Source organism: Semicossyphus pulcher, unplaced genomic scaffold (genome assembly GCF_022749685.1).
Source record: "Semicossyphus pulcher isolate SPU_LCO1_2020_fin unplaced genomic scaffold, fSemPul1.0.p SCAF_19, whole genome shotgun sequence".
Classification (NCBI taxonomy): Eukaryota; Metazoa; Chordata; class Actinopteri; order Labriformes; family Labridae; genus Semicossyphus; species Semicossyphus pulcher.
This window is the reverse complement of record NW_027211692.1, coordinates 7093520-7107375: the sequence shown is the minus strand read 5'-3', so window position 1 is coordinate 7107375 and position 13856 is coordinate 7093520. Positions and strand designations below refer to the sequence as shown.

General features: G+C 43.3%; 1 protein-coding gene across 4 annotated transcripts in view; it reads left to right on the top strand.

Annotated features, from left to right (window-relative positions):
• Positions 1–13856, top strand: part of LOC138596689 (neurobeachin-like) — a 214709-nt gene that overhangs the window by 187920 nt on the left and 12933 nt on the right. For all 4 annotated transcript variants that reach the window (XM_069667990.1, XM_069667989.1, XM_069667987.1 and 1 more), the window contains 4 exons: positions 1153–1293; positions 2367–2486; positions 5953–6105; positions 9390–9557. In XM_069667990.1, coding sequence (XP_069524091.1) covers positions 1153–1293; positions 2367–2486; positions 5953–6105; positions 9390–9557 — 582 coding nt within the window. The remainder of the gene's footprint in view (positions 1–1152; positions 1294–2366; positions 2487–5952; positions 6106–9389; positions 9558–13856) is intronic.

The window sequence follows — 13856 nt, the reverse complement described above, 5'->3', positions numbered from 1 at the left end:
GACGATGCAATAACTATTGCTATTTTGATCGATTTCTACTTGTGTCTATTTTTGACATTTTTATTTTTCTTAAGACATTCTGAATTTCATACAGGCGTTGTTTCTTTGAATGAGACTCTCAAGGATACATAGAGGTTCATTACTGAGTTACTCTTTGGTCTATGCATACATTAGCTGCTGAGGTTTGTTGTAATATATTGGGCAGGATAATAATCAATACAGATAGATAACCACAAACTTCTGATTGTAATTTGAGGCTTTCCACTTTCTCATTAGTATTTAAAGGAGCAGTTCGCCCCTGGAACAAGCCACTGTCAGTCTAAGCTGGTGTTCTCTGTAATCGATAGAAGAAATGATATTTGAAATTGGCACCATAGCTGTGGAGAAAGTTGTACAAACAGCTTGTGGTTTCGCCCATTCTACATTCCTACAACACCCAGCATGCATTGCGCCCCTCCCTCTGAAAGGAACGGGCCAGCGTGAGGCGCTGGAGTGAAATGCTATCGTTTCGCTGCAGGCAATGGCTCAGAGCGGTACAGAATCGAAATACAACAAGAATATACTGGTGGATCGTCTAAAAAATCTTCAGGTCTGCAGTCTACATTTCAAACCTGACGACTTAGATTGAGGAAGTGTAGTTTATCAAGCTCCCTGGCTTTTCCTGGGCCCATTTGGGGAAGCGGATAGAGTCCTCCAAAGGCACAGAGTGACATTGCATTTTTTTTATACCATAATGATATTAGCTCCCAATAACAGCATGATAGGACTGAGGTTGAAAATTGGCGAACTGGCCCTTTAAATTGTAATAATAAGTAATTTTTTCAATTATTTTAAGCATTGAAGCTTGTTTGTATGAAATTAAATTATCGTGATTAAGAGTTATACCAGTGAGAATGTCCTCTGTGTATGGATTAAGTTAGCCAAAAAGTGATGTAGAAGTGGCGTTAAATGTTTAGTTACAGTAAAAGTCATTAAACACAGATTTGTATGCCGCATATAGGACACAAATACAAGCATGCAAATTCTATAAAAATTTCAAAATGGTGAAACTATGCATAAGTTCAAGTTAGCCTTCACAAAGCATAAACTTGTACAATTTCTTAAAGGTAACTTGCATCAACTGAACCTCTTATTTCCATACTTTCTCTCCAGCCTGTTGGTGCTCTGAATCCGAAGCGTGCAGCATTCTACGCCGAACGCTACGAGACTTGTGAGGACGACCAGGCGCCACCTTGTCATTACAACTCCCACTACTCCACAGCTGCCTCCACCCTGCACTGGCTCGTCAGAATAGTGAGTAAAATCACTCCTTCGACTGCCTTCACTGCCCTTATTGTACTGCGCTTCAAATCCACAAATTAGTCAAGCATCAGAATAGGAATGAAGTCAAACCCACGTCCTCAGACAGCTTTTCATTTCTGACTTTGCATTAGTTGATTGTCACTTGTCAGACTTGATGATGCTGTTACTTTGAGGTCTGTCGGCTTCCGCACAGGAAACAGCTCGACATCTCAATTTGATTGGGCCTGAGTTAGACCAATGGCGCTCAGAAAACACATTTCACAGGCCAGTAAACCGGCATATGTGAACTAAATAAAGAGTGGCTGGGTAATGATTTACAGAGGCTGCTGTGACAGGTTTATGTGTTTCGGGCAACCCAGTGAGCGCTGGAGACATGTCCATCAAGGTTACTGAGCACTGTCCTCATTTACTCTGGGAGAGAAGGGGGAAACATGCACGCTCTCTTCCAATCTGTTCCCCTTAAAACAGGCCCTTATAACCTGCACAGGTTTTTTGAGTTGGTGTCCATTTGATTTTGAAGTCTGCTTATTAATTTGAAAGAGCTTCACGTGGAGCTTGTACTGTATTTCTCCTCCTCCCCCATCATTAGTAGAAAGGGGCTGATGAACTGAGGGAGCTCCCTTGACAGCAGTAAGCTTGTCCTCCGTGGGTTTGTTCCCACAATCCCTTTCTTCCGCTGGTGAGTGATCCATCCGCTCCAACCGGCAATGGTTACCATCTCAGGCTGAGAAAACCAAATTTGAGCCAATTATCATTATGGCTTACTGTACTCAGGAAGAGCACTAATTAATTCTCCCCCAGGCTTGGATACAATGAATGACTGATCTCCGCAGAGATCCCCTCGTCTGCCGCAGAAAATCACAATGGAAAAGTGCAGATTATTCAGACTTTTCACATGTTTATTAATAAATCGTATGGAAATCCAGTAAATTTAAAACAGCACTGGGATTGTCATTATGTTGATTATGATGGTTGCAATTAAAAGGATGGAAAAAGGCAACGATGACTTGAAATTTGGGTTGAAGTCTTTGAACCTTGTGATGTCTAATTGTGTTTCTCTGTAGGAGCCCTTTACCACGTTCTTCCTTTGTGCCAGCAACAACAAATTCGACCACCCTGACCGCACCTTCTCAGGCATTTCCCGCTCCTGGAGAAACTGTCAGAGGGACACGTCTGACGTCAAGGTGAGAACAGCTTCAAAACTGTGCCCTCAAACAATTAGAGGTTAACTGTGATTATTATTTATTACCTAAACATTCCTTGCCGCAAACCGTCTTTAAGCTGGTGTTATTGAATATTAATAGTAAATATTAGGGATGCACGATATTGGATTTTTTGCCGATATCTGATATGCCGATATTTTCCAACCCTTTTTGCCAATTTCAATACTGATATATTAGACACATGTTTTTTTCCGCCTAATTGCAGAGACCATCACGTCTCCCTGTATGATGCAGAACAACATAATACAGTGCTTCTTAAAATGTACACATTCACTGGGCAATATAAGAAAAGTACTTAAACTTAGGTTGTGTACAAAATGCCAGATTTATTTGTTTTCTAACATTTTCTTGTCTTTTTTTAGGGAATCATCGAGCATTTAGGCAGAATTAAAGCGTTGTTTAATCAGCAAAAAAAAGACATATCTTCCGATGCCGATACATCATTTTCAAGCCATAATCTGCAGATACCGATAACGTGCCGATAATATCGTGCATCCCTAGTAAATATTAATATTGATTGCACAACATATCTACTAGCAAAACTATACAGAGTGTATAATCTGCAATATAACCATACCAAGCCTCTCACTTGCTTAACTCCCCTCCCTTATCCTTAGCTTTAACACCACTGGAAAAATATATACCATTAAATATAGATGCTTCATTCAAATAGCGAATCACAAAGAGCCACAGTGTAGAGGAATACCCTCAGCACTTAGAAATGCACTTTTGATTTATCTCATGCAGAAACAAACTATCTCAGAGGTAGACTGATCTTGTGTCTTTGCATGCGAGCACTCATGAGTTTGAACAAAGGCTGTGTCTGAGAGTAAGACAAAGCCCTCCCTCTGCAAATCCACAGAGCAGTTACTGAAAACGCTGAACCCTGCTGATTCGCCTCCATTTTGCCCACTGCATAACACGCAGCAGGAATACGCACTGACCTCAAAGTGTCATATATTTCTAGCACACCCTGCATTGGGTAGTGTTGCCCCAGGCAATTAATAAAGCATTAATGACAAAAGCTATTTAAAATGTAGTCTTTTATGTACGGACAGGGCTTTTACTCGCCAGGATCTGGGGGAGAGCAGCCAACAATCTATGTGAAGCAGAGGCAGAAAGCCGCGAGCCAGCGAACAGCTGAATAGTCAAACGCCACCCTGTTAACAAATACAGCCTACTTTCTACTACTTGTATGTCTGCATGCATCTCTTTTTACACACATAAGATGGCCACTGATCTATTAGGAGGGGCATTGTAGTGTGCAGGACAAAGTACTAACAGTATTTCATAATGTATAAGAAGCAGGAAAATATTATGTAAGGGCTTGTTTGGTTTACATATGGTGCAATAGGCCTAAACTATGAGCCAATGCCCCCCCTTCTCCCCGTCAAAACACTATACGTATTATGATTAAATTATTAACAATCACTGTGATGTTTTTATAGTATTCTTAATTTCAGTTTGTCTCTTTTTTGCACCCCAGCCAACAAAGTTTTATTTCCTAAATTCTCGTAATCTCAAACATTCTATATATGAAAAGGGGGTTTTGTCAGTATACTCCTGTTCAAAATTAAAAATATAATTAAGGTGTTCATGTATGCCAGAAGGCAGATAAACATATGGAAAGACACAATCGCCATGCACAGCCGCCACGTAGCGACTGAGACTGAGTGCAGAGTGCGGGGTTAAGGTCATCTTCGGCCCACTACACCGGGCGGCCATCAGGCCTCTGATTAAAAGCCAGCTTGTTTTTACCAGGGTCTCTCCTTCATTAACCCCGGCCCCCTCCAGCAGTAATGACGACAAGACCGAGGGAGGCTGAACCCCTGATGGGGCTGACCTCCTAAAAGAGCAAGTCAAATGGAAGAAATCCTGCGCCGACCAAGCCCCTCACCTCGCCGACCACCCCTTCATTATTGTGCATCCATACCTCTCATTTATCACTGAGTGCACACAGTGCTATGTAAAGCTGGCACGGCCACCATGGGCAGACAGAAGCAGGCTTTTTGTGGAAGTAGTGGGCACGCACACATACACTCACACACACACAAGAGCTGCCACCATGCTGTCTGAAGGAATCCAGCAGCACTCCACCAGTGACAGATTTTGACGAACATGTCATTAAGGTGACACAGTGTAAAGCAATGGAGGCTTGTGTGATTGACTTGTTAGCCCATTACGATGCTGTTGCAGAATTAATGGCTGCCATGGGAGGGTGGCTTGAAAACAGAGCTGGCAGTTTTAACGGCTTGGCGGTGAGTTACGGCAGGAAGTTTACAGACAAAAAGTGGAGGAAAAGTGCGGTTGTGTGTGTGTCTGTGTGTGTATAAAGAGAGAGAGGGAAACAGAGAGGAATGGCTACTTTACTCCCTTCCCTGTCGTGTGCGGAGGGTGAAATGTGACCAACAGCAGACCAGCAGTGTTATTGGCCTGTACCATGTCATGCTAACTGGCGCTCTCAAAACCCAGTGATTTATGGGGGCCTAAAAGCTCTGCACGTAATGTATCCCATAGGCAATATAAAACCCTGTATTACCACTGAATGTGACAAACACTGGATTCATAAAACAAGCCCCATACACAGAGTTAAAATACTCTTCTCCCCCTTTATAATCTCAGGCTTAGAGGCAGACAGCAACATTTAACATGTCTTGTGTGTATGTTTTCTAATGAGGACAGAGCAGAGGATCTACATTCCTGGTGTGCATATGCCTCATTGTGCAGAGGCTTTACTCACTCGTCCTCTCTTAGCTGTATGATCAGGAGGATCAGGGATCAGAGTGGGGGCAGCAGAATCACAGACGGTTTACAGATAGTAATTTACTCTGCAAATTATCTACAAGTACATGATTTATAAAGGGGAGTCTGGAAGGTAAATGTCTAAATGTGTTCATAATGTGTTCTTAAAAAAGTAAAGATACCCGTGTGGTCATTCACCACAGCAGTAATGCCTGAAGGAATAGTCTTGTCAGAGACTGAGGGAAAATATTTGCTCTCTTCTCCAATGTATGGACTCACACCAGGCTTTTTGTAGGGGGCTCCTTTACCATGCCGACTTCCCCTCCACTGCGAGGTCCTGACCTCATCACAAGAGCCCAGAGACCAGGGGGAAAAACCAAACTCAGTTCCAGTTTCATTTAACACACCTAACACTTCTGCCTGGAATAACTGGACTAGCACCTCTCACCGCCTGCTCATGGCCTGCTGTGTAGTTTGTTTGTGTTACCTTTCCCCCTGAATTCTCACTTCATCTCAGCGGGATACAGAGCCATTTCTCTCTGTTTTTTGTGGCTCTGTCTTCACGTCTATTATTTCTTACACTTAGCTGACTTGTTGGGCGATTATATGGTGAAAACTGTGTTATTAGACGTGGTCCTGTCAGTGAGCTGTAAATCATGAACATCTCTCCTCCTCTAAAATGCAGGAACTGACTCCTGAGTTCTACTACCTCCCGGAGATGTTCGTCAACAGCAACGGCTACCATCTTGGGATGAGGGAGGACAGGGCCATGGTTTGTGACGTGGACCTGCCAGCCTGGGCGAAGAAGCCTGAAGACCTTGTTAGGATCAACCGGATGGTAAAGTTTGGGTATTTGTAAATTTACAAAATAGTACAACTACTTCAGCCGAATTGTAAAGACGCAGAGTCCCACCTTTTCCACCTGACCAAAATGGGACCATATATATAAAAGAAATATATGTACAATATACTGTATGTATGGTAGTCAATGGCAAGAGTCAAATACATTTTAATCATGTTAGAATTGAACCATAAATTACAGATAATATAAATCTGTATATATTATCTGTTATTGTCATTTAAGATTTTATAAATGGCACCAACAGTAATTAAAAAAATTCAAAAATATTATTGTCACATTAATAAAAACATTTAATTTCATCAATATATACCAATGACCGTATGTCTCCATCTGCTCTCATTGTATGAAATTGAATCCAAAATAGCCCCTGTGATGGCCGCTGCCATCTTGCGATGGTGATGTCATTTGGAGCCAGACCTGCGCAGTAGAGATCGGCGGGTGGACCCTCCGTAGCCACTTCCGCTAACCAAAACACAGACTGAAATTGTCGTCAAAAACAGCAAGGATCCCGCATGTCGGCGTATTTAACAGCAGAACAGCTTCCTGCGTTGGTCTGAAGCAGACGTTCACAGATATTGAAACTATGGAAAAGTTACGTCTCCTCTCTCTGTTCCTCCTCTACTCTGCTAATCCGGAACAGATCGACTGCGGGAGCCGTATTTGTCAACAGAGCTGTCAATCATCCTTTTAAAGCATCATAAATGTTCCATCTGTTAACATAGAGGAGGCGGGCTTTATGACCTATATTGCAGCCTGTCAGCAGGGGGCGCTCAAAATGTTTTTGCTTCACTTTTAGGCAGCTGTCATGTCGTCGATCTTTTTATACAGTGTATGGTATATACACCATTTTACCATCCAGAAAATCTACTATAGGATGATATAAACTGATTCGAATGTTTTAAAATGTATTCTAACATTTTGAATTTCTTATTGCCAGCCACGGCAGCAAATATATACATTTCCTACTCTTCCTTGTAACCTTCCTCTGAATCTGAGTCTCCTTGTCTTATTCATGAAGCGTCTAATAAAGTGCACCGCTCAATACTAACACTGTACCTCTGACCCCAGTGATGTCACTGAAGGACAGGGCTGAGGGCAAGCCCGCCCTATAATGTTACCCTCTCTAATGCCGGGCCTCATCACTCTGGCAGCGTGCAGGACCCTTTCCGCCTGCGTGTGCGAACGTCTGTGTGTGCACGTTTAATACAGACAGCCTATCAACATGTGGTCCGCAAGCCCCAGCAGGTCTCAGGAGCAGCGCAGAGACAGAAATGGAGATCACAACCCGACTCTTGCCGAAAATGAACTGTGTTCTCCGTTTAATCTGGAATCACTTACTGTAGGAACTCAACAGCTCTCCTCCCCACTGAAGCTAATGAAAGAGAAGACCAACATTTCATACAATAGCTACATGATGAATGGCCATCGCATGAGCTTACAGCAGTGCAGATGCAGTTTGATCACATATCCCACAATTTTTTAACTTGGCTAAAAAGAAAAATGTATTTATGAAAGCTCAAAAAGCTGCGTGTGACTGAGAATTTGAGCTAATGCTAACTATTTAGAAAGTCCCCAGAAATCCAGTGCAACACTGTCAGTATGCTGTACACGACGTTATGATGTGCCCAGCCTGCCTGCTCTCTTATTAGCTTAACCCCTAAGAAAAGAAAACAGAATAAGAACGTAGTTTTTTATTATATTTGCATTTATGAGATTCCACATGAACCTCAAAATTCACAAGTGATGAATAACAACAGCTTTACTTTTCACATTTCACATGTGTCATTTATTTAAACATGGGAATGAAGAGTACAAGATTTTCAGTATTGCGTGTGGATGTAAGATGACACACTGAGAATTTAAGGGGTAGATATACAGTCCCAGTTTAATATGATGAATCCCCTATGACATACACCCACACTTTGTCATGCTTGATGAGTCGTTCCTCTTAGAACCATAGAATCTTCCAGAAAGACAGAGTTTGATGCATGCTATGTATTCTGAGGTTAGGGGCCACAGCGTTTTTGGACCGGAGGTAGAAAGAGGCTGTGGGAACACACTTGACCTTTTCAGTCGGAGTGACAGAGCTGGGCTGGTCTTATGGAGGTGACCTTTTGCCGTGCTCTACGCCCGCTGCCTGGTCGAGCTCTATCAGGCGTGTATACCGGCAGAGCCGGGGGGTTGGGGGGGAGAGAGGGGAGAGGCTGGGAGTTGTTACAGGCATGTCTGCATCTCCGAAACAAGGAGAGAGGATGACAAAAGGATTATAGAGGATATTTTCTCACTGTTGAAGGATGCATGTGTGATGTAGCCTTGCATTGTTACATTCACAGACCAGTGTATTCACAGTCATCTTCTGCCTCCATTTTTCGTCTTTCTTTTGTTCTGTTCCCTCGCTAGCCCACACTCTTGCTTCCTCTATTATTTCATTTCTGTCAGTGAACCTCTCTCCCTGCCTCCCCCTCTGTCTCACTCTTCCTCCTTTTTCCTTCCCTCCTTCTCCCTCCCTCCCTCTTCCTCCCACTTCCCATCTTTGCATGTGCCACTTTCAATTGTAGTGATATGCCCTGTGGCAAACTCTGCCTCTGTGTGCTCGAGCAGGCTTTGTTGGTAATGGCTGTTATCCCTGACGCGAGGGGAGGAGTGTAAATTCCTCTAGCACAGCCTTACACCAGCATGCATGGGAATTATATTATACCGTATTGTGGAACAATACATCAAGCCCCCACTGCATGGCTTCCATAGGTGTATTTATAATAATTATCAGCTTCAAATCTTATCCCAAATCTCCCACAAGAAATCAAGTCTCCTTTTTCTCGCTTACAAGTGATTCATCAGTGTCGTTCCTGCAGATGGTTTTACAGTAAATTGGATCCCTGTTAGTATTGAACCGCTTTCTTTGTCTCGTTGCAAAGATAGTCGGCTTGTTATTTTAAGTGGACGGAGAAATGTGATATGGGAGGCTCTCTCAGAGTAAGATGATTAGATTTAAAGGAGGAGATGCCTCTCGCCCATTTCTTCTTCTGCAATCTTTATGTCCAGTAAACCAGGTTGAATCCGCATCGTTATTTGGCTGAATATCAGTTATTTTCCCCTTACAGTACTCTTAGTTAGTTTTGTGATATCTGATGCGATGTAAAGTCCAGATAGGTCATCTGTGTAGGCTGTTTTGTTTTATGGAAGTACATTTTGTGTTGTCTTTTGGCCCATGTGCTGCCGGCGTGCCTCTCACCTCTACTTGCCCTGTTCTCCTCTGACAGGCCCTGGAAAGCGAGTTTGTGTCATGTCAGCTGCATCAGTGGATTGACCTTATTTTCGGCTACAAGCAGCGGGGACCGGAGGCGGTGCGTGCCCTCAACGTCTTTCACTACCTGACTTACGAGGGGTCCGCCAAGCTGGACAGTATCACTGACCCCTCGCTCAGAGAGGTAAGACACACATATTGCCATGGAGACGAAGCCCCTCCCCCTCTCCCTTATTCATCATAGGCACGACTTCCTGTCTATATCTGTCCTGGCATGTGCTGGAGCTCGCAGAGCTTTCATATCGTGCATCTGTCAATCAATTATTGTGTCATGCAAGTGTAACCCGTGAGAGAATCAGACGAGCTGCTGAGTCATCCAGTTTGCTTTTTGATTAACGTCACTTCATGATGGCCCGATAAACAATCTTTTAATATCTGTCCACAGTATTCACAGATCCATCTAAACATCATCTTCTGTGCTCTTTTCTGGATGCTGAACATACTGTATGTTCCTTAATCAGATCAATGAGCCCGACTGGACCCTTTGATCAATCAACAAAGGTCACTCGGTCAATAGATGAAGGAGTGAATCCTCTTGTTCTGAGGTAACTAATTGAATATCTATTAGCTCCTCCGTACTACTCGTGAATAGCTTAATTGCGTAGAGGGGAAAGGGGACCAGAGACTGCAGCAGCTGGCATGCATTGTGGTGCTTTCCAGTGCGAGCTTGTCTCTCCCTGTGATATCCACCATCTGCTGTCTGCAAAACAAGTCATTTATATACTGTCACTTCCAGGAGCGCCTTTATTTATCAAGTGACCACTATGCAAATCACCTGCAGAAGATTTGGCCGATCTAATTACCAAACCGTGTTGTGAAAGGTTTGATTTTCATCATTTCGAGAGGATTTTGGTGATTTTTTTTTTTTTAATCAGACTGAGGTGGTTTTTAAGCTGTCTGACACCCTGCCTACTGATACCATGAGAGATGACAGCAGTGTTAGTTAGTTGCACATTAGGAATCCTGTAACTCAGACTCCCTAATTGTGCCCAGTTGATGCAGTCGCCATAGTGACATTTGAATGTTTTTGTGCTGGAATGAAAAATCGGCTCGGCTAATTGCAACTGATGTAATGCTGATAAGATGAGCACTAATTAAGACGAGCCTTCAAACCTTCAGTCACGTTTCGCATTTAGGATGAATCCGTCCTCTTCTTGTAACATAAAAAATAACATTGTATATAAACCTTGTAAATAAACCTCATATACAAACCAGCGGTATCCTTAAAGTATATTATAAACAAGCTGGTCAAACACAGAACTTAAAATGTAATAACTGATTCTCCTGATTTTTGCAAACACACGTACAGGTTCTGGTTAAAAGCCTCAGCTGCCAAAAAATACGACCACATCACTGCTGTTTTAGCATCTTTACACTGGCTCCCAGTATGTTTTAGAATTGATTTTAAGATTTTACTGATTACTTTTAAGTCTCTCCACGGCCTTTCTCCCAGCTATATCTCAGACCTTTTAGTACTGTACGAGCCGACACGCATGCTGAGATCCTCCGGCAGAGGTCTTCTGTGTGTACCAAAAGCCAGACTGAAAACTCCAAAGCTCTGGAACGACCTGCCCGAGGAGGTCAGGTCAGCTGAATCAGTGATCTCTTTTGAGTCCCTTCTTAAGACAAACTTTTATGGGCGAGCCTTTCCAGATTTTACTTGAGTCTTAATCTTTTTTTTTCGCATTCATTTAAAGGAATTTTATGTCATTGGTCAATTATTTTGTTAAATTAATTGTTATTTTAATATCTGCCTTTGATTTTATAACCTGTCTGTTTTACTTAACGAGGCACAATCTTAATATAAACCCAATTTTCAATTCAGTTTAACATTATAACCGTTAATGTGTACCACTCCTCCTGGCCCACACAGGCCGGTCTATGAGCTGCCTGGTTGAGTCAGTGAGGTGCAGCATGGAAAAGTGCCCAATGAATGTCTCGCAAAGACTTGCTGAAATGCAGCTATTGACTCCAGGGCATTGATTCATTCAGGGCCTGACAGGTGAAACTGCAGATCTGGCATTAGTCACAACAATTAAGGCATTTGAAATGTCAAGAAATTAGAGGTCATGAGAGATAATTCCCATCCGTGTGTCAGTTTGAAATGATGACACCTTCTGACATGCCGCCGGCCGCTCGTTGAGGGCACGGTGACAGCTCCACTGGGCACACTGCCGGAACAGCAGTCCTTTCCCCCACGACGCTTCTCCTGACAGCCTTCTCTTATGGAAAAACATGACAGCAACCCCTTGATTCAGACCCCGCTGTGTCACTCAGAAGTAAACAGACAAATTATTCATCATCGGGACTCTGTTCTTCTTCAGCTGCCACAGCCCCTCCCGCCCCGTCTGGGACGACAAAGACAACAAAGTGTGCTGTGGCTGGCCAATGAAGGGCTTTGAAGCAGCTGACATACTTTAAATTGACCTCACCTTGATAATCTCATAGAGATGGCACACAAGTGTTTAAATACTTGACCTCAATGCTAATAAACTCCCTTTATATGTATCACAGATCAGATAGGATTTAGTGTGCCGTGTCATACATGATTACTATTAGGCATTCACACACTGGTGGACACGTTGTTTGAGACATTTCTGCTTCCACATACAGTAGTGCAAATGTCTCCGTCTAAGCTGTCACTCAAGAAGCACCTTCAGGGTAATTCTTTGTTGGTACTAAGGGATTAAAATAAGTCCCGATAAGCTTACCTTAAACAAATTTCCATGGCATGTAAAGAATGAGCAGCAGTGTCTTCTCAACGCAAATACACAATTAAATGAGTCGTTTGTTTATGTGTATGTGCTTGTGAGGTTCCTGTGCTGGCTTGATCTATTTTTATAATCTGTTTGTACTATTTAAAAACCACAAGTACTTAATGAAAGCAATTTGCTTCTCTTATCTACCGAATCTGTCAAAAGGTGAAAGGTGTAGCAGCTTTGTATTTGTAGTTGCCACGGCTGATCTCAGGTGTCGTGACTCGGCATGATCCCACGCTGCTTAGCGGGTCACTGCGAGGCCGAGTTTGCATTCTGTCTGACAGAGCTGTTGTGTCGCTGCGTTGCATGAGTGCACTGGAGGAAGCTGCTGGGGGATCACAGTCACTAGTTTGGGACCAGGCAGCAGATAAGAAGGGAAAGCTGCAGCCATTTCAGATGTGTACAAAGTCAGACAGACAGACATGCAGACACTGTGTGTTATGATGGATGTTAGGTGCTCACCCAAGCAAGGCGGTTGTTGCTGGGAGGGGAGATCATCCAGATGGCTTTGGCAATAAGTGTCACTTATCAGCCAAAAAGCAGAGCCTGAAGTGACTTAAACTAATGAACTGCCTGTTAAGTGCTTTCCATCTCAGACTGAGATAGAGATAAGTTTCTGACATTCCTCAGAGAGGATTAGTGTTGAAGCACCTGAGAGATATTGACATGTTTTGATCATCTAGAGGAGGAACACGCTCTTGAGGTAACCTTCAACAAGACAGACGGCCTTCCCCCTGACACAGACAACAACACAAACACAGACAGACAAATCCTCCCCCGTACATTAATAATAATAATAGTGGGCATAAAGATGGTCTGAGACTGTGACATGCAACTGACCAGTGTAGCTGGTAATAGAATCATCACATGAAATATGGTGATGTTTTCCACATGGCCCTCTCAGCCTTTCTGATCTTTGTATCGAATTTCCTAACTCTAACAGACATTGTGACCCTCATCCCAAACCTAACCTTAGAAAGCCATAATGTCAGTTGCTTATTACTTGACGGACTGCATTGTAAAGAAACACTCACTAACACTTAATGGTTGCCAAATGTGCTCACCAACTCACACGAAACTTTCACTGCTGTGCGACAGCGCTCAGCCGTGTGGACAGCGCCTTTTTTGGTGCTGTGGAAGATCGGAAGTGACCAGGGGGCGTTTGGGGCGGCTGTTTGGCTTGCAGGTGGCCTGTCCTAATTCAGTATCACCTCCAAATGTCCCGCTCCACATCTCCCTCTGTGGCATGTGCTACCCAATAGGTCCTTTTGATAGTGAGTGGTGTGTACAGGCGGAGGAAAATGAGGGCTAGTCACCCAGGCAGTCAGAAGGGCAGGCGAAAGGCTGAGCGATGTATGTTCCATTGTGCACAGTGGCATTGACGGACGTCTACAAGCTCCCCTCTGATGGTGGAAGTGGCTCCAGTCACATCAATCACTCCCGCCGTGGAGTGCCCCACTTTCAGTCAAGCTCAGCAGCTTTTACTGCTTGTTTTTTCCTCACTCACTGGAAGGCAGAGGGGATCTTTTGTCTATTTAAATCCAGGTTGTTTTCTAATAATAGTAAAACAGTCGTCTGTTGTTTGGTTTTTGTTCCTCTACTCAGGGTGCAACTGTGTCTATTTTTTTTCCTCAGTCACAAGTATCCACAGTCCCAGTTTATAC